Source organism: Mustelus asterias, chromosome 15, assembly GCF_964213995.1.
Source record: "Mustelus asterias chromosome 15, sMusAst1.hap1.1, whole genome shotgun sequence".
NCBI lineage: Eukaryota > Metazoa > Chordata > Chondrichthyes > Carcharhiniformes > Triakidae > Mustelus > Mustelus asterias.
In genome coordinates, this window is record NC_135815.1 from 39,332,681 (window position 1) to 39,352,752 (window position 20,072).

The 20,072-nt window shown below is 43.8% G+C and overlaps 1 protein-coding gene across 1 annotated transcript in view; it reads right to left on the bottom strand.

The window, feature by feature from the left end:
- Positions 1 to 3,506: 3,506 nt before the first annotated feature.
- Positions 3,507 to 20,072, bottom strand: part of LOC144504805 (potassium channel subfamily K member 2-like) — a 168,275-nt gene continuing 151,709 nt past the window's right edge. Inside the window, exons 6-7 of the mRNA XM_078230550.1 lie at positions 17,337 to 17,479; positions 3,507 to 3,821 (exon numbers count right to left, since the gene is read on the bottom strand). Of these exons, the coding sequence (XP_078086676.1) occupies positions 3,507 to 3,821; positions 17,337 to 17,479 (458 nt within the window). The remainder of the gene's footprint in view (positions 3,822 to 17,336; positions 17,480 to 20,072) is intronic.

Below are 20,072 nucleotides of genomic sequence, written 5' to 3' on the forward strand. Positions count from 1 at the left end.
TGGTGGGGTGGAAAATGAAGACAAGGGAGACCCTATTATGGTTCTGGAAGGGAGGGTAAGGGGTGAGGGCAGAAGTGCGGTTAATGGGCTAAACCAGTTAAGAGCCTTGTCAATGAATAATTGCTCTTCATTTTTGGTCCAAATTTCAAACTCCATTCCCTGCTATCAGCTCCACCGCTCTCCCCGGCAACTGTCTGAGCATAGGCCAGTGTGTTTGCAATCTTGGTGTTACATTTCATCCCAAGATGAGCTTTCAACTTCATATTCTTGCCATCACTAAGATTTCTTATATCTTCCTCTGTAGCATCACAGGACTTTACCCCATCTCAGCTCCTCTGCCAAGTCCTCGCCTTTGTTACGTCTAGACTCGATTAGTCCAATGCACTCCTGGGTGGTTTTTCACATTCTACCCGCCATAAACTTGCGGTGATCCAAACCTCTGCTGCTCATGGCTTAACTCGTAGCAAGTCCGATTTCTCTTTCACCCCGGTGTTCACTGATCAACATCGGCTCCAAGTCAAGCAATGCCTCGATTTTAAAATTCTTATCCTTGTTTTCAAATCCCTCAATGCCCTGCCCTCTCTTTGTGATCTCTTCCTGCCCCACAATCCTTCAAAGTATCTGCATTCCTCTAATTGTGGACTTTTGTGCATTTCCAATTATAATTTCTCCACAGTTGGTGCTTTCAGTTGCCTATCTGTAAACATAGCTCCTTGAGTGAACTATTGGCCACCTGACTGAAGATTTCCTTATATGACTTGGTGTCGTATCTTATTTTGTATTGCTTCTGTGACGTACGTTGGGACATTAGAGGTGCTATATAATAATGATGTGTTGCTGTTCTGTGGGTGAATTCAGTAAGTGAACTGAAGCAAAAACTTAATAGGATGCTGGGTCAACTGAAATTTCTAAGACTGAAATTGTTAGGTTTTTATTAATTAAGAATATCAAGGTCGGCACGGTGGCACAGTGGTTAGCACTGCTACCTCACCGCACCAGAGACCTGGATTCAATTCCGGCCTCAGGTGACTGTGTGGAGTTTGCACATCCTCCCCGTGTCTGTGTGAGTTTCCTCCAGGTGCTTTGGTTTCCTCCCACACTCCAAAGGTGCGCGGGTTAGATTGTTTGGCCATGCTAAATTGCCCCTTAGAGTCAGGGGGATTAGCAGGGTAGATTCATGGGGTTACCAGGATAGGGCCTGGGTGGTTTTTTGTCGGTACAGGCTTGATGGGCCAAATGGTCTCCTTCAGCACTGTATGGATTCTATGATTCTATAAATGTGGATAAGGTAAATAGAAAGTTATAGATTAGCCATGATCTGATAGAATGGCTAAACAGCCAACAGGCTTAATGACCTAATCCTGTTCCAACTTTCTTACCACTGTACATTACATTGCAACATTTTTGAAGTTAAATAATTTAATTATACTAAAACAGGGAAGAGAGCTCTAGGTTTTGACGTTCATAGGCAGACAGTCAGGCGATATAGATGAGGAAGGCAGGACAGGAAACAGAGAGGTACAGCTTTCCAGGATGTCCTGGAAATTAACAGCAGGATATATGTAAAAGATATATGGGGTGTGCTTTGTGGTTGAGGTGGGTCAGGGGGATGGTGTGAGTTTGTGGTCAAGTGGAAGTTTATTGGGGCCGGGGAGAGAACATGGTTAAGAAGGATTGCGGCCAGGAGCAAAAGATCATGGTTGGACAGGGGAGGGAAGAGATTGTAGTTAGTGGGGGGTGGGCTAACTTTGGGGTTGGGGTTGTTGGAGCTTGTGGGGATCAGGAAAATCGCAGCAAAATTGTCAGGAAAAGATTGGAGCTTGCAGGAGCAATATCAAAGATCATGGTGGCTTTAGGGGAGATTCTGGGTGATGATGTTGGAGATGATGGGGATGGATGAGGGTTGGTCTATTATGTGGAAGGGAACAGGTTAGCTTTTAGAGCCTGGAGGAAGTATACCTCCAGGCATACTTCCTCAAGCCCTCAAGCAGTGCGGCAAAGGTAGGAGGACCCATGGATTTGGACCTCTGCACCTTCTTTTACCTCCTGGGTTTCTCAATGGATAAAAATACTAAACGTATGTTAAAATGCAGCCACGTAGCAATGTTAAAAGATATTACTCACTGACACAGCTCCTGAGAGTGAATGGATCACCTGCTCCCTGGCCCATCCCCATTAAAAACAGATGTTTGTGGATTAGAGACAGAGTTGAAGTTTCAAAAATCTTTGCTACTCATCCAACCCAAAGCCACCTCTTCTTGGGAGTTAAAATTATGACCAGAAAACCTTTCTGTATCATCACCTCCTAGACAATGAAATTCCTTTCCCTCTCCCTCATAAAATAGCATCAACATTTTGCTGAACTTGAAACTATTTGGGAAAATTTTCCTCTGTATTCTATGTGTAACGAAGTCATGAACCTTTTAATAAAGAACAGAAAGGGTACAGAGAAAACATTCCCCTCTTTCCAAGGGGGAAATGGAGAATTGGTGAAAATCGTGGCGCATTCAATAATAAAATAGACATTCAATGACTTGCTTATTCAATTTGTACACATAGTAATGGGAATAGCCTCAATTAAAAGTATTATCCTGTGCCGTGTTTGGGAAAGGAATTCTCAGAAACCTTTTTGCACCTGTCACTAACAGTTATCTTTGCCATATATATAATATATGGCCTGTGGAAATCAGACCTTAGGGTAGAAAATAACCAAGATACAAGCAGGTATGATTTAATGGGGTATAGTGGCATATTATATATGCCAAACTGTTGATGGATTTTGATTTCATTGCGAATGGTAATTAAGGAAAAAAATGATATTATAGCATACATTTTCTAGTTAAAATGCTGAAATATAGCGTGACAATGTGTTTCAAATGCTTTTCAAATGTAACTTTTCTCAACAATGCTCACACTTAAGCCGTTTTAACATGAGTCCTGCAAATCCCATACCTTGTTCTGAATTTTTCAGTAAACTTCTTGGCTTGCAAGATATCCTTCTGAAAGAACATTATATTTGTCCTTCTTAACAAAGAATGTTTTTTTCCAATTCTTGTAACTGCAGTGTACCCAAACTAGGGTTATAAGCATTGTTTTGATGTTCTTTGTGTTCAACTTCAGTCTGGCACCTTCAGGTATCACCGCTACAATCCATAACCAAGCCATGGGTAGAAATTTACATTAAACCAAAATACCCATTCAGACATGCAAAGGGTATAAATGTTAGGTTCTGCGTTTGCCAAGAGCTAAGGCACTGATTAGAATTTCTGTAGGTATAAAGCAAAGTTACAGATCAATATTGAAATCAGATCAAATATAAATTGAAGTGAATGAACTCCAAACTACATGTTCTCACAGCAGCATGATCTTGCGACCTTGTGAATTTAATGACGATTTTATCCAGCGATGGCTTCTCTGAGGGATATTGTCTTTTGTTCTTCAAAAAAAGTTTGGGTTTTTTTTTGGCTTTGAATACTATGAATTAATTTAATCTCTGTTCATGCTTGCTACTTGATGGCTTCAATTACTGAGATCTCTCCACTGGCATACTGAGAACTTAAGCCATTAAGATAGAGACTACCATTTTTTGACAATGTTGGCAGAGTATCTTTTTCATCAGCCAGATTAACTGACAATGTTCTTTTGCCCGGAGTTAACTCTTGCATTTGCTGCCCTCCTAGTTCTGAGGACAATTTCCTTTTGATGGACGCAGCTCTTTGGAACTTGTCATAAATTTCCACACTCAACCTTCTACGAGTCTCTTTTAAATCTGCCGTGACATTGGCCGTCCATTCAGCAGCATGAGCTCTCATCTCTCCGACCTAAATATAATAACAAAATATACGTCAATAAATGTCTTTCAATTTCCAATTTATTTATCTATAGGAAAGGACATTGGAAGGAAGCATGGAAAGCTGAGCCATGAGTGACTATTAGGGTAAAAGATATATCATATTCCAAAGATGTGCAGGTTAGGTGGATAGCCATGCTAAATTGCTGCTTAGTGTCCCATGATGTGTAGGTTAGATGGATTAGCCATGGTGAATGTATGGCATTACGGGAATAGGGTAAGGGAGAGGGCCTGGGTAAGAGTTTAATGTTTATTTATTAATAACACAAGTAGACTTACATTAATACTGTAATGAAGTTACTGTGAAAATCCTCTAGTCGCCACACTCTGGCACCTGTTTGGGTACACTGAAGGAGAATTTAGCACCTAACCAGCTTCTTTCGGACTGTGGGAGGAAACTGGAGTATCCAGAGGAAACCCACGCACACTCAGGGAGAATGTGCAGACACTGCCAAGACAGTGACTCAAGATGGGAATCGAACCCGCGTCCCTGGCACTGTGAGGCAGCAGTGCTAATGACTGTGCCACTGTGCTGCCCCTAGACACTCTGTCAGAGTTGGTGCAGATTCAATGGGCTGAATGGTCTCTTTCTGCACTGTAAGGATTCTATATAATAGGTATTAGATAAGAATTTGTTAAAGGAAGCATTTGGATGAACATGGGTAACAGATCAAATAATGCAACGTTAAGGAGCTTCCACAGGCACAAGTGCGATGGGTGTAATTGCTTTTGTTCGTATGATTTACTGTGGAAATGCCCAAAAGTACTGATTGTGGAATTCATTTTAATTACAGAAACAAACACTTTGTCAGACTGCTCCGAAAATCCAACTAGCATTTAATGAACATTTTTCCCCGTGATTTTTGAATTTTAGGAAGCTGTGTAAGCAATTTACGCACAGCATTTCTTGATCTCAGTATATGAAAAAGAATTATATACTGGATTCAAACAAAGTCAGACTTCAGAATTCCAGTTTATATGCCAGCCAGGATGCTGCAATAAATAATTGAAATTGCCAATTAGGAGCTGCTATGCTGAAGCAAGCTCCAGCTAACGTTTAGTATAACATTCAAAGAGACTAATGGTTCACTGAACAAAAAGATCCCTAACTCATTCTTATTTCTGCTAAGCAACAGAAAAACAAATCAGCAAAACCTCCGCATAGCTGAGGTCTAATGTAGTAAAATCAGGTACAATGTCAAAATTGCATGACTAAAGAAAATTGCAGAGATGCACTGAATAGAGTAAGAAAATAATGAAACCCAAAGCAAACAGAACAAGGTATGAGACGCAATTACTGTACCACTTTGTAGAATTAGCTGTTGGACTGATTACAAGCCACTTTTAAATGTCATACTGCATCATGTATAATATATGCCATCAAGGTAATAGCATGAATTTTGTCTTATTAACAACAGTGAATTTATCACGGTGAATCTGACAGCAAATTCTATGTCTGCACACACACAGTTAATGGCAAAAATCTATGGATGTGTACTACGTATCCAATAGTTCTGCTCTGAAAGTGGTAATGTTGTGAACTCGTAATCTAGAGGCCCAGGCTATCACAGAGGAGACACAGGTTCTCATCATGCCAGGTGATGGAATTGAAAGCTCGCCTCAGTAATAGTGATTATGAGACTATCATCGTTGTCATAAAAACCCATCTGGTTCATTAAAGCCTTTTAGAGAAGGAAATCTGCCATCCTTATCTGGTCTGGCCTACATGTGACTCCAGGCTCAAAGCAATGTGGTTGACTCCTATCTGCCCTCTGAAGTTGTCTAGCAAGCTACTCAGTTCAGGGGCAGTTAGGGATGGTCAATAAATGCTGGCCTTGTCAGCGATGCCCAGATTCCATCAAAAAATAAGAAAAATGTTGAAAATATTGACTGATATATTGACGAGTAAATGAGATTTTGATAGCCATAAGTGATAATTAATGCTGAACAGCCCCCCGATAAAAGTAATTTTATAATTCCGAAGTATCGTTCCCTTAGCATTAAGGGTGGATGTTTTAAAAAAGATAAACATTAAAATAAGATTTTAGGAGTTTTTATTGAGTTTGGCAGATTTGCAGTCCATTGGGAACGCTTATTGGTTTATCCCAAGGGGAGGCGATGATTTGGTTCTCTTTGCAGTATTAACTGAAGAAGCTGTCCTCTTCCTCTCTGCCTGTGCCTACAATACAACTTGCCTCCAGCAAACGAGCAGATCGAGAGATCCTTCTTGCTTCATTGTTCTTCTGCTTCTGCTATTCATTGGTTGACAGCCAGTTTAAAAACATAAGAAATAAGAAATAGGAGCAGGAGTAGGCCATCTAGCCCCTCGAGCCTGCCCCGCCATTCAATAAGATCATGGCTGATCTGAAGTGAATCAGTTCCACTTACCCGCCTGCTCCCCATATCCCTTAATTCCCTTATCGATCAGAAATCTATCTACCCGTGATTTAAACATGTTCAACGAGGTAGCCTCCACCACTTCAATGGGCAGAGAATTCCAGAGATTCACTACCCTCTGAGAGAAGAAGTTCCTCCTCAACTCTGTTTTGAACCGGCCCCCACTTATTTTAAGGCTGTGCCCTCTAGTTCTGGTTTCCCTTCTAAGTGGAAAGAATCTCTCTACCTCTACCCTATCCAGCCCCTTCATTATCTTATATGTCTCTATAAGATCACCCCTCAGCCATCTAAACTCCAACGAGTACAGACCCAATCTGTTCAATCTCTCATCATAAGCTACACCCCTCATCTCCGGTATCAACCTGGTGAACCTTCTCTGCACTCCCTCCAAGGCCAATATATCCTTTCGCAAATATGGGGACCAAAACTGCACACAGTACTCCAGTTGCGGCCTCACCAGTGCCTTGTATAGTTGCAGCAAGACCTCCCTGCTTTTATATTCCATCCCCCTCGCGATAAAGGCCAACATTCCATTCGCCTTCTTGATCACCTGCTGCACCTGCAGACTGAGTTTTTGCGATTCGTGCACAAGGACCCCCAGGTCCCTCTGCACAGTAGCATGATGTAATTTTTCTCCATTTAAATAATATTCCAATTTACTATTATTTCTTCCAAAGTGGATAACCTCACATTTGCCAACGTTATATTCCATCTGCCAGATCCTCTCTGGGTTTGTAACCCATTATCCTTGTGTATTCCATGGAAGCAAAATAATCATGTCTAGCATTCATCTCAGAACTTGTTTCACATTCTGAGATGTAAATCAACAGGAGACGGGTGTTTTTGGCTATCTGGTGAGATGTAGTCAACAGTCTCCATTGTCCTGATGAAACCAGGAGATTAGTCCAGCCTTTTGCACTTTCCATACCTTTCTTTCAAGACTGTCTCTGTTTGAAGTGGGGCTTGACATTTCCTCAGTGTGAAATTCCATGTCCTCCCAGGAAGGTCTGTCAGTAAAGTCTACATCGGAGTTTTCCAGAAAGTGGTCACTGCAGTATCAGCCATCTTTGGTCAATGTCTTTACTTATTTCTTTAAAAAACACAGGTCTTTCTTAAAAGGTTCAATATGCTTGTTGGTAGCTGGGGAAGACCTGGCGCTCTTTCACATGATCCCTGTTCATAAACATCGCAAACTCCATGTAGAGGGTGTGCCATGAAGCAAATGCCAAATGGTTGCAACCTCCACTGACAAGGCCACAGAATGTCTCACAAGGTAAATGGCGCAAGGTATTCATTGCTGCTGAGAGGAAAATACAACCCATTGTATACAATGTATCTGAAGAAGTAATTGCAATTAAAAAAGGCTGGTCTTCTCAGAAAGCAATGGGTGTTGTTTTGTGGAAGTGCTGAAAAGGGCTAGAGACAGGGTGACATTACCTAAAGCTGGAACTTGGAAATGAAAGCCTGAACTCTGAAACCCTGTGAATTTCTACCAGTTAAAACCATGGAGTCTATTTTAGTTTGGAGTGAGCTTTAGATTGAAGGTTAAGGGTGAGGCCAAAATACACTTGCTAGCTTGAGGTCTACACCTGGCAAATTTTAACTCTTCGGTGTCGCTTGAATGTTCCTGGGAAACACTGGGCTCTGCAATGTTTGGAGATGGGGACGATGATGGAGCTTCCTCCCCCCAATTTGTTGCTTAATTATCCACCCCTATTCATCACTGTATGGGGCAGGACTGCAAAGCTGTATTCTGATCTGTTAGTGCGAGATTGCTTAGTCCTATCCATAACACACCTCTTTATCTTTTTAGCATGCAAATAGTCCTGTGCAACAGCTTCACCGGGTTGGCACCTAATTTATGGGTATGCCAGGCACTCCACCTGGCATGCTCTTCTGAAATCTTCATTGAAACAGGATGGTCATCTAGCTTAAAAAGAGCAGAAAATGTTGGATAAACTCAGCAGGTCTTGCAGCATCTTACTATTTACCTTTATGCCACGATCAGCACTTTATTTAGTCCTTAATACTACCATTGACACTCCCTTTGTCTTGTGTCCAAGACATCTTTGTCAATCTCTCCTTAGCTCTGACCATCTATTCTGCACCACCTTCTCCACCCCCCCCCCTCCAACTATATAATCCATCACATTTCACCCTCTTCAGCTCTGAGGAAGAGAAACACAGGCTCAAAATGTCAACTCTGTTTCTCTCTCCATAGATGCTGCCAGAGTTATAGAGATTTAAGCATGGAAACAGGCCCTTTGGCCCAAATTGCCCATACCGCCTTTTTTTAAACCTCTAAGCTAGTCCCAATTTCCTGCATTTGGCCCATATCCCCTATACCCATCTTACCCATGTAACTGTCTAAATGATTTTCAAAAGACAAAGTTATACCCACCTCTACTACTACCTCTGTCAGCTCATTCCAAACACTCACCACACTCTGTGTGAAAAAAATTGCCTCTCAGGACCCTTTTGTATCTCTCCCCTCTCACCTTAAACCTATGCCTCTAGTTTTAGACTCCTCTGCCTTTGGGAAAAGATATTGACGATCTACCTTATCTATGCCCCTCATTATTTTATAGACCTCTATAAGATCACCCCTCAGCCTTCTATGCTCCAGAGAAAAAAGTCCCAGTCTATCCAGCCTCTCCTTAGAACTCAAACTATCAAGTCCCGGTAGCATCCTAATAAATCTCTTCTGCACTCTTTCTAGTTTAATAATATCCTTTCCATAATAGGGTGACCAGGACTATACACAGTATTCCAAGTGTGGCCTTACCAATGTCTTGTACAACTTCAACAAGATGTCCCAACTCCTGTATTCAATGTTCTGACCAATGAAACCAAGCATGCCGAATGCCTTCTTCACCCCTCTGTCCACCTGTGACTCTGCTGAGTTTATGCAGCATTTTCCGTTTTTATTTCAGCTTTCCAGCATCCGCAGTATTTTTTTTTAATGTTGTGCTCATCTGGTTTTTGGTGGTGCTTGGGTGAGGATTATACTGGGCTATAAAGTTACAGATGTTGGTGGTGTACAATTTAGTTGCTGCTGATAGCCCATGATGCCTCATGGATACACTATATTGAGCTGCTAAATCTGTTCTTATCCTATGATTCCTTACTCAGGTGATATGATGCAGGGTGCCCTGAGTATGAAAATGCAATTTTGTCCCGATGAGGACTGTGTGCTTACTACTATCCATATTGTCAGGGACAGCTGCATCTGTCACAGGGAGATCGGGTATTCCCTCACTGTTGGTTCTCTCACCACCTGCAGCAACTCCAGTATGGCAGAGATGTCCTTCAGGACTTAATCCTCTTAGTGCTACTACAAAGCCAATCTTGGTGATGGTCATTAACGTTTCCCACCTCAGGTTTCAATCTTGTTTTGACACAGAATGGCAATCCTGTCCCCAGGAGACGACAGCCTACATTACATCAGATGCCACATCTGATGATATCATTAGCACTGCAATGACATTTTGACAAAACAATGGGGGACATAAGCCAAAGCCACTAGTAGGAAAAGGGAGAGGCCACGAGAGACTTTAAATTGCATCTATCGTGTGTGCCAATCTAACCTGACATCCATGTTCTCCTGAAATCTATTACTGGTCTCCTTATTGTATACTACACTTCCGAGTTTTATGTTATCTGCAAACTTGGAAATTATGTCCTGTACATATATCCAAGTCTAGGTCATCAACATATATTAAAAAAGAGCACACATACCCCTGGGATACATGACTGTATACCTCCCTTCAGTCTGAAAAACAACCATTCCCCATTACTCCCTGGTGTATATCCCTGGTGCATATTGTGTATCCATGCTGCCAATATCTCCTGACTCACAAGAATTCCAATTTCACCAGTGCCTTTTCCAAGTAGTAAATATAAACCAAAGTGTATCACTTTGCATTTACCAACCTTTGTTATTTATAAGTAAGATGTAGGAAATTTAAGCCATATTTGTCTTATCCTTTTCCAATGTAGTAGAGCTCAGTAGTAAGCAATAAAAGTACCAACTAGTAAATTGCTAAGTAGTAAGTAGTACGAGTGATAAGTACTAAGAGTGTTAATAGTGAAACTGCTACATACCAAGAGCGCTAAGTAGTAAAGTGCTAAGTAATTTGGTTAGGAAACTCCCCCTCACACCCTCCTTCCACCCTTCCAGGTGAAATTGACACCTCTCTTGTCAGAGGACTTCAAAGGGGTCTGCTCATACCTGCGGCTTCTTACAGAGAGGAAGGAAAATCCCTGCTGTAGAATGGAGTGCTGCCGTTATTTAAAATCCTGCCAAGTGACAGGGGGACATGGAGATTAAAGTGAACTGGCCACTTTGAAATTTGCATGGCTGACAGGCAGGAATGCAGATGTTGATCACCTGAAATCACCATGGCAGGGATGATTTTCAGGTCTGCCAGGGCTAGAAGGCGAAATCCATCCATGAGACCCCCATCCTGGGGGAGTGTGGTGAAGTCAACCCCCTGACTTCAGCATGAATCCACCTAACCCCAGGACCCTTGAGGACTCTCCTCTGCAGCTTGGCAGTGGCAGAGAGGCAATTGGCCACTGGATCTGCCTCCTTGACCCCTCTTCAGGGCCCAAGACACCGGGCCAGGGTGCCAGGGGACAGTGCATGACTGGCATTCCCAAGGCACATGGCCTGAAGGAGGGCCTGAGTGGGAGTCTGAGGGTAAAGGGGAGGCTCAGTGGAGGTCTGTGGGGGCAGGATGGCTGAGTGGGGAACTTGGGGGTGTCGGGGTTGGGTCAGGTCACCCTCCTGCGTGGTATAATGGGGTGGATTACCTGTTATTTGTGGGTTTGGGGGAGGATGCTCCTTTTTGGTGAGGGGTTGGTGGTGCTCCCCTGGGGGAGGGGGTCCTGTCTCTGAGCGTGGAGATTGGGGCACTCTTTAAAAATGACACCCTGATCTCGGAACAGCGGGGCTGGCTGGCAGGTTCCTCGAAATTGCCTCATAAGCATTTTTCAGGTGGGTGAATCCCACCTGACAGACGATACCAATGCGAACGGGAAACACTCCTGTTTTCCCGCTCTGGACAGAGTCCCAAATCGGGAGAATCGGGGCCTAAGTGTCATCTCAGGCCATGATTCCAGCTCCACTGCTGGTTTTCCCCACCATATTTTTTGACACTTTAGTCAAAAAATATTCAGGACGTGGATCCCACGATGTCACATTGATGGGTGGGCTCTGAATGAGTGTGCCATGCCAGCAACCTCAGCTTTCAAGAGACGGTGTGACCTAAAAAGTACTCCCTTGGACAGATGGAACCACCTTTCCCACCCTCCACGGACATGGGGAACCCTCCCCCCCTTTATCCCTCCATGGACACCTGGAAACCCCCGCCATGGGCATGAGGATCCCCCTCCTCCCCATGGACATGTGGAATAATGCCCATGGACCTCCCCAACAGAAGCCCCCTCTTCCCCAGCAGTGCTACCCGGCACTGCTCACTGACAGAGCCCCCAAGGGGGCAGTACCGGGGGTAGCGCCAGGGGCAGTGACAAGGCAGTTCTCAGACATGACCCTCTCTCCCTTGGGGAATGTACTTACCTGTGGGATCCCGGTGGGTTCTCCTTGCCAGTTCTCCATTTGTCAGGACCTGCTGTAAATCCTCCCAATGTGACGTTACACCAGCATGGAGGGAGGTGGTTTACAATGTGGGGGGGTGATAGAGCAGAGAAGTCCGTTAATTAGATGTAAATGTACGGTAATGGGTTTCCAGGCCTTTCATAGTGAGATCCCCATTAAGTCATTGGTGGGGGGAGGGGAGGAATTGGAAAGGTCACCCTGCTGGCGTAAAGGCCGTTTAGGGGCTGCCGTTGGATTCTCCACCTCCACCCACTCACCCACCGCTGAAAACAAGGATGGAAAATCCTGGCCCAGGTCTTAGACTGTGGGGATTGTTTACAGTCCCAGCAATGGCCATTACCGCTTCCGGCACTGCAGCTCTCTAAAGCGGGTCTCCTTCCCAAGTGAGGGGTTGGAAGTCCCGGTTCCAGCCAAGCTGACGCTCCTCGGAATGTCAAATCATTCTGGGGCAGTCAACATAGGCTTGGACGTGTTCTCTACTGACTTAGACAGGACAGAAAACTGCACCATCCTAAACTCCTGGCCAATGATTCTGCTGGAACCCAATGGAGAAAAGCACATGGCTTTGCTACAGTGTAAAAAACACAAAGTTAACCAACCACAACGATCACCAAAAGTGAGCAATTTGGTGAATTGGTCGACTTAAGAGTGACTCGATTCCTGATATCCCTATTTGTGTTGCTGAATGCTGTTCTTTCATTTTCCGGTCAGCCGTATTGAAAGAAGTAGAACGTATTAATATGCCGTGATGTGAGTGACGATTTTCCCACATTCAAATTTCTGTAGCTGAGGCCAGCAGGGTTGATGAAGTGAAAGAATATTTTAAATTGACAACAGAAGCCTGTACTGAAGTTGGCAGGGAGTCATTTAAATTGTACAGCTTTGAAGAAGCAGAGTACATTCAACTGTAGCTGGGCAAGGCCCATCTCATTGATCAGGAATATGTATGCAGCCCATGAAAATGGTTCCAATCCTAAGAGGCCAGAGCGTGCACCGAAATCAAACACATTTCTGTCTATAAGAATCAGGGCATTAATCAGCCCACCTCAGTTCCAGCTTGCCTTAGTTATTGCTTTCAAGTTAGAAAGTTGTAGGTTCAAGACTCACTCTGGAAGGAGGACAAATAATATAGATGAAATGTTGTGCTGCACTATTGGAAGTAAAGTTTCAGGTGAAATATTTCCACCTAAATGTTCATATTCTGTAGCACTACAGGGGTGGCCCCCGACTTTGTCCATTCCGTGTCAGAATCACTATGCACTCCTCTCTCCCCCGTGTACAGCTCGCCTGAGCCCCAGGAGTCGGCACCACGCACCCGAGGGGCGGATGAAAACACGGATGACAGCTACGTTCCGGCACCCGCAACAACACCACGACCTGAAACCACGTTGGAACCGGTACTACGGAGATCGCAGCGGAAGAGCAGGCCTCCGGATAGACTCAATCTGTAAATATTGTAAATATTGTTCACTCCGCCTCACCCCCGACGGACTCTTTTTTTTTAAACAGGGGGTGAATGTGGTAAAGCACTGTTATCTGTTATCTGTTACCTGTATATGTGGCACATCCCTGTCGGTTCCGCCCAAGTCTCCTCCCCCTGGTCTGGGTATAAAGGCGGTGGCTCCTCCCCCCTTGCTCTCAGTTCAGACCCGATCACCGACAGGGATGGCTCCAAGTTCTTGCCAATAAAAGCCTGTTTGTCTTGCTCTCAACTAGTCTCGGCTCGATTGATAGTGCATCAGGTGGCACAGTGGTTAGCACTGCTGCCTCACAGCGCCAAGGACCTGGGTTTGATTCCCGGCTTGGGTCACTGTCTGTGTGGAGTTTGCGCGTTTTCCCCATGTCTGCGTGGGTTTCCTCCGAGTGCTCTGGTTTCCTCCCACAGTCCAAAGATGTGCAGGTTAGGAGCATTGACCCAAACAGGCGCCGGAGTGTGGCGACTAGGGGAATTTCACAGTAACTTAATAGCAGTGTTAATGTAAGCCTACTTGTGACTAATAAATGAACTTTACTTTTTACTTGAAGAGCAGACCATTCTTGTATCTAAGATTATTCTCTGAACCATTCTTTGTACTTTATCACATTAACAATTTGTAAATCTTGTTATATGCACTTAGATTCATAAAATCCTACAGTGCAGAAGGTGGCCATTTGGCCCATCGAGTCTTCGCCCACCACAATCCTAGGCCCTATCCCCATAACCCCATGCATTTATCCTAGCTAGTCCCCTGACATTAAGGCACAATTTAGTATGGCTAATCCACCTAACCCGCACATTTTTGGACTATAGGAGGAAACCGGAGCACCCAGAGGAAACCCATGCAGTCCGGGGGAGAATGTACAAGTTCCATACAGACAGTGACCCAACCTGGGAATTGAACCCGCGTCCCTGGCGCTGTGAGGCAGCAGTGCTAACCACTGTGCCACTTTATGGCACTATGGCACTTTAGCTGCCTTGTTCACCTATGAAAACAATGTTACGCCTCAAAATAATTTCATTATTTGTGAAGCATCTGAGGTGCTATATACATTTTAAATGCATCAGTCCTTTCACTCCCTTACGCTCCTGGAACAGTCAGGATGTTAACTGCCTCAATCCCCAGCCTAGCAATAACAGTGAGAAATGCCTGATGGAGAGAGAATGGGAATGGGAATGCTTGTCATGAGTTACATTCCTACTGAGATAAATTATCCAGAAAGTGTACAAAATTCCTCTCAACGGCTGGTCTGTTCTACTTCAACCCATTGTTAGCCCAGAATCCCTGTTTCCCAGTACAGGGGATGGGTCGGGGGCGTGGTGGAGGGGCAGGGGGTGTTGGAGGGGGTCTTACCCCAGAAGTTGCACAGGGGAACCCCCCAGATGTCCCCGTGTAAGAATTATATGACAAAACCTGTGAAGTATAAGCTTCTCCCCAGGTCGGTGGTGACGTTCACGAGGGGTCATAGGTTCAAGGTGAAGGGGGGGAGGTTTAACACAGATATCAGACGGACATATTTTACACAGAGGGTGGTGGGGGCCTGGAATGTGCTGCCAGGCAAGGTGGTGGAGGCGGACACACTGGGAACATTTAAGACTTATCTAGACAGCCATATGAACGGAGTGGGAATGGAGGGATACAAAAGAATGGTCTAGTTTGGACCAGGGAGCGGCGCTGGCCTGGAGGGCCGAAGGGCCTGTTCCTGTGCTATATTGTTCTTTGTTCTTTGTTGTTCGTTGCTTCTGATGGGCAATTATCTTGCACCTGGAATCTTCCGGTACTCCCATTTAAATTGGAGATCATGGCCGGAATTTTATCGGAATTGGGGTGGGCGAGGCTCGTAGATCGGCATTCTCAGTTGGCCTCAAGCGGGACCTAACGAGCCTCAGGCGGGCGAGGCGATAAAATTCCAGCGTATGAATGGTTCCAATTCTTTTAGCTGAACAGTTACCCGGGAAAAGTTAAGAAGAATTAAAACCAACCCCGACAACTGGGAAACTACAGTACAGATTCCCCACCCTTCCCGATTAGACCCCTCGCCCAGCTACACCCCCAACCACTTCTCTGGTCCCCTACCATCCACCACCCCCTCCCCCAACTACCTTCCCCAACCACCCCCCTGAAACCTCAAACACTGACAACCCCCAACCCCGCCGACACCCCAAACCTTGGCACCCCTTTGACATCCCCCAACTACACCCTCCCCCCCTAACAATCACCACTGACCATCAAGCTACCCCAGTACTCTCCCGACTACCAACCGAAGCAGCTCTCCAACCCCAACTGACTACAGAAGTGGGAATGCACAATGTTCAATGTGATTTGCAACACCTCAGAGCATGAAACAGTCTATATCCACAAGCACCAAGTCCCAGTCAACATTCAGGCTTAGACTGAAAGTGGCATGTAACATTTTTATCACTTAAGAATCTAACAATCTCCCCTTGGATTCAATGGTACAGTCATCACTGAATCCAGCACCAACAACATCTTGCATGTTACCATTAACCAGTAACTCAAGTGGACCAGCCATATAAATACTGTAACCAAAAGAGCAGGTCTGATTGTTAGGAATCCTTTCACCAGTAACTCGTATCTTGAGTCCCCAACCTTGGCCACCATCTACAAGACAGGCGTATGACGGACTATTCTCACCTGCTTAGATGAGCTCCATAAACACTCAAGAAGTTCGATGTCATCCCGGACAAAGCAGCCTGCTTGATTCATATCCCATCTATAACTTTAAACATTCACTCCCTCTACACCAGCGTGCTTTGGCTGCAGCTTGTGCCATGTACAGGATGCACCGCAGCAACTCACAACTTCCTTTGACAGTATCTATCTAACATTCAACATCTACAATCTACAGCATAAAGGAGCAGATGCATGGGAACACCACCACTTACAAGTTCAGTGCCAAGCCACACACTATCCTGACTTGGAAAAAATTCACAATTCCTTCATTGTTGCTGGGTCAAAATATTGGAACACCTTCCCCAACAGCAATGTGGGCGTACCTACACCACACAGACGCAGCAGTTCAAGAAGGTGGCTCATCATCATCTGCTCAAGTACAATTAGAGATAGTCAATAATTTCTGGTTTTACCAGTGACGCTCACATCACAAGAATTAAATCACAAGAATAGATATTAAAAAAAACAGACCATTCGGTCCAACTACTCCATGCCAATGATTGTTCTCCACATGAGCCTCTTCCAGTTATAAGTGTCTCTTCTCATCCTGCCTTTCATCTCTCTATTATCCTCTCCCTCAGTGGTGCATCAAACCTCAGCTTAAGTCTTTCAGCCACTGAATATGTCAGGAAATTCCACATTCTCACCATCCTCTGGGTAAAACTAAAATGCCTTTATTTTAATTTGATCTGTTAGTAGCTAACTTATCTTTGTCACCTTGCTCTGGACTCACCCACACGTGGAAAAAAAGGCAATTGACTTACTCCTTTATCCATTTACAATTTCTATGCTCTATCATTGTTTTCTACGCTGCCCTTGTGATAAAAGAACCAATTTTTTTTTTAAACTTGCATTTATAAATCATCTTTTATGACCTCAGGACATCCCAAAGCACTTTACCGTCAATTAAGTACTTTTGAAGTGTAGCCACTGTAATGTAGGAACATAATTGAACAACATAATCCCAGGCCACAAGCACCATAGGTGATAATGTGTAAACTACAAAAGTGCCACATGCAAAATGTGTTCAGATGCTTTACAAATGTGGGCTAAGATTTTTTAAAAGATCAATTTCACTGAAAAACAAGATCGAACTCATGGAACAAAATATATAGAGTACTAAACGTTGCTTTTAAAGCAGGACTTGTATGGGGGAAAAAATCAGGTGACTAGGAAGGGACACCAAAGTAGAGGGATGGTCAATGGACGAGGCTCGAAAGTAAGTGAAGTTTTTATTTCTGACAAAAAACCAAGGTTGTATTAAAGAAATAGATGTAAATAGTTAAGAGCAACATACCTCTTCTTTTGTTTTCCTTGATATGACACGAAGCCAATCTCCAATCATACTCAGAACTGCAGCAAAGTAAGCAAGTCCTACTAGGATCCAGAACCATACAGCAGGTTTGTACCAGTCTAAATATTCTTTATCAGGACTCTCTCCTAAACATCATTAAAAGAATAGTAAATCAGTCAATTTCAGATAAACTATAGCCAGCAGTTGTTGATCTGATAATAGGACAGAAGCCAGCATTTTATTAAAGTGAAAGTTATGCCCTCTGGCATAAAGCAATGTTAATATGAGTCTTTCAACATTGGCTTATTAAGGTCAATGCAACCCAGAAAGTTCAGCTGGCACTCTGAGCACTGGCATGAGGGAAATTGTAACAACTGCAAAAGGTTTACAAAAATGGACTAGAGCCATGAATGAAATAGGATTGGAAAAGTCCTGTGCCTAATGTGCTTGGTTAACAACTGACACCAAATTTTAAAGTTTTTTTTAAAGTGTATTTATTTATTAGTGTCACAAGTAGGCTTACATTAACGCTATAATGAAGTTACTGTGAAAATCCCCTAGTTGCCACATTCCGGCGCCTGTTCGGGTACACTGAGGGTGAATTTAGCATAGCCAATGCACCTAACTAGCACATCTTTCGGACTGTGGGAGGAAACCGGAGAACCTGAGGAAACCCACACAGACATGGGGAAAGCGTGCAGCCTCCACACAGACAGTGACCCAAGGCTGGAATCAAACCCAGGTCCCTGGCGCTGTGAGGCAGCAGTGCTAACTACTGTGCCACCGCGCTGCCCAAATTAATAGCCTGTTTTGGAGAGATTTAGAGAGATCGTATCAATAAAGATATCACACCACTGAAGTTGTTGATCTTTTTTGGAATTTCACTGTGGAATAATTGATTCTAAATTTGTGAGGAAAAGATCTATTCAAACTTCATTCAGAAGAATGGGGGAAAAAATGAAGGGGTTTTACACAGTACTTTCAATGTAGTACATATTCTAAAGTAGGTTGGATAGGCGAGGGAAATATTTCAAATATATAAATGAACAACTGGTGGGCTATGTTGGATGAGTTATGGGAAATGACTGAAAGTTTAACGAAAGAGATGGGTTTTGAGAAAAAAAAATTATGGAGAGGTAAGAGAAGAGTCAGGGTGGAGGGGGGGAGCAGGGGAGTTAGGCAGGCTTCCAAAAGCAAGGCCTAAACAACTCATGGCTCTGTCATCATTCTGAGGAGATGCATAAAAGAAAAAACAACAGGATCAAAGATGTGAAGACAGGAAGTGAAACTAGGATATTGTGGAGATAGGGTGGGGCTAGGACATGGAGAGATTTGAAGATAAGAATGGGAGGGGTGCTGAACTGGTCTTAATGTCGGGTCCAAAACAATTGTGGATCAGTTGATCTTTATAATATACTCTAAAATAGTCAATAAAAAAAACTAATTCCAGCTGTAGAAAATGATTTCAGTGATGTTTTGCAAAGTCAGTCACATCAGAATTCAACTGAGAGTTAGCAACAGAGCGATGAAAATTCCCAATGAACTCAGCTATACACATACCTTACCTTCCAGAACAGCCTGCTCCATATCATAGAATCACACACGTTAACACAAAACAGGCCATTGGTCATGTCTATGCCCTGCTGCTGCTTTTCATGAAAAATGATTTTTTAAACTTGCTTTGAATTCTTCTTGTGATGATCTTAAGTTTGTGTCCTCTCAATGCTCATTTTATTAAACCTTCCCTATTTACTCGATAATCTCTACCAAGTCGCTCACCAACTTTTTCAGCTCTTGTGAAAAAGAATGTCAAACTTCTCATTTCTCGCTTCAGAAACAACACCCTCAAACCAGGACACATTCTGGTGAATCTAAAATGAGCCCTTGCCATTGTTTTATATCCTTCCTATAAAGGGGCTGTTTAAAATTACACACCATGGCCCCAGCTGCTGAACCAAGTTCTTCGACTTTGCTTTTGTATCTTCCACCTCTAGGCATTAAAACAAACAAGAATTCAGTTCATCTTTCTCACGGACTTATTTTCTTGTGCAACCATGTTTAGTGACTCCCAAATCTTCACAGCAAAGTCTCTCTTTGCCCCAACCAAATTAAAGATTTTATCATTTGAAGTGTATTTGCTTTCTCTATTCTAATTTCTAAAATGTATTCCGTAAACCTTTGCTATATTGAACTGTGTCTTCCCCTTTCCATCCACCCTATCTTTGTCCTCTTCTTTTCCAAGTCCAACACAATTTACTGCACCCCCAAATTGGTATCATTAATAACTATTGTTCCCTCAAATACCAAGTCGAGGTCATTTAGGCTTATAGGTCTCCATTTTCACTGAGTTGAGATGACGCATGAATCCTTTAAAAATGGCAGTTAGGTCCCGATTCCGAGGGTGGAATTCTCCCATTTGGGACTAAGTCCAGTGGTGGGAGCAGGGATGGGGAATGTTTCCTGCTGGAGAGGCCAATGGGAAACCATGCCATATCTTCCAGCTTCCACTCTTCCAGCAGGTGTGTGGTGAAACAGAATTCCCATCTATTAATGGTGGCACGGTGGCACAGTGGTTAGCACTGCTGCCTCACAGCGCCAGGGACCAGGGTTTGAGTTTACACATTTTCCCTGTGTCTGCATGGGTTTCCCCCGGGTGCTCTGGTTTCCTCCCATACTCCAAAAGTGTGCAGCTTAGGTGGACTGGCCATGCTAAATTCTCCCTTAGTGTCAGGGGGATTA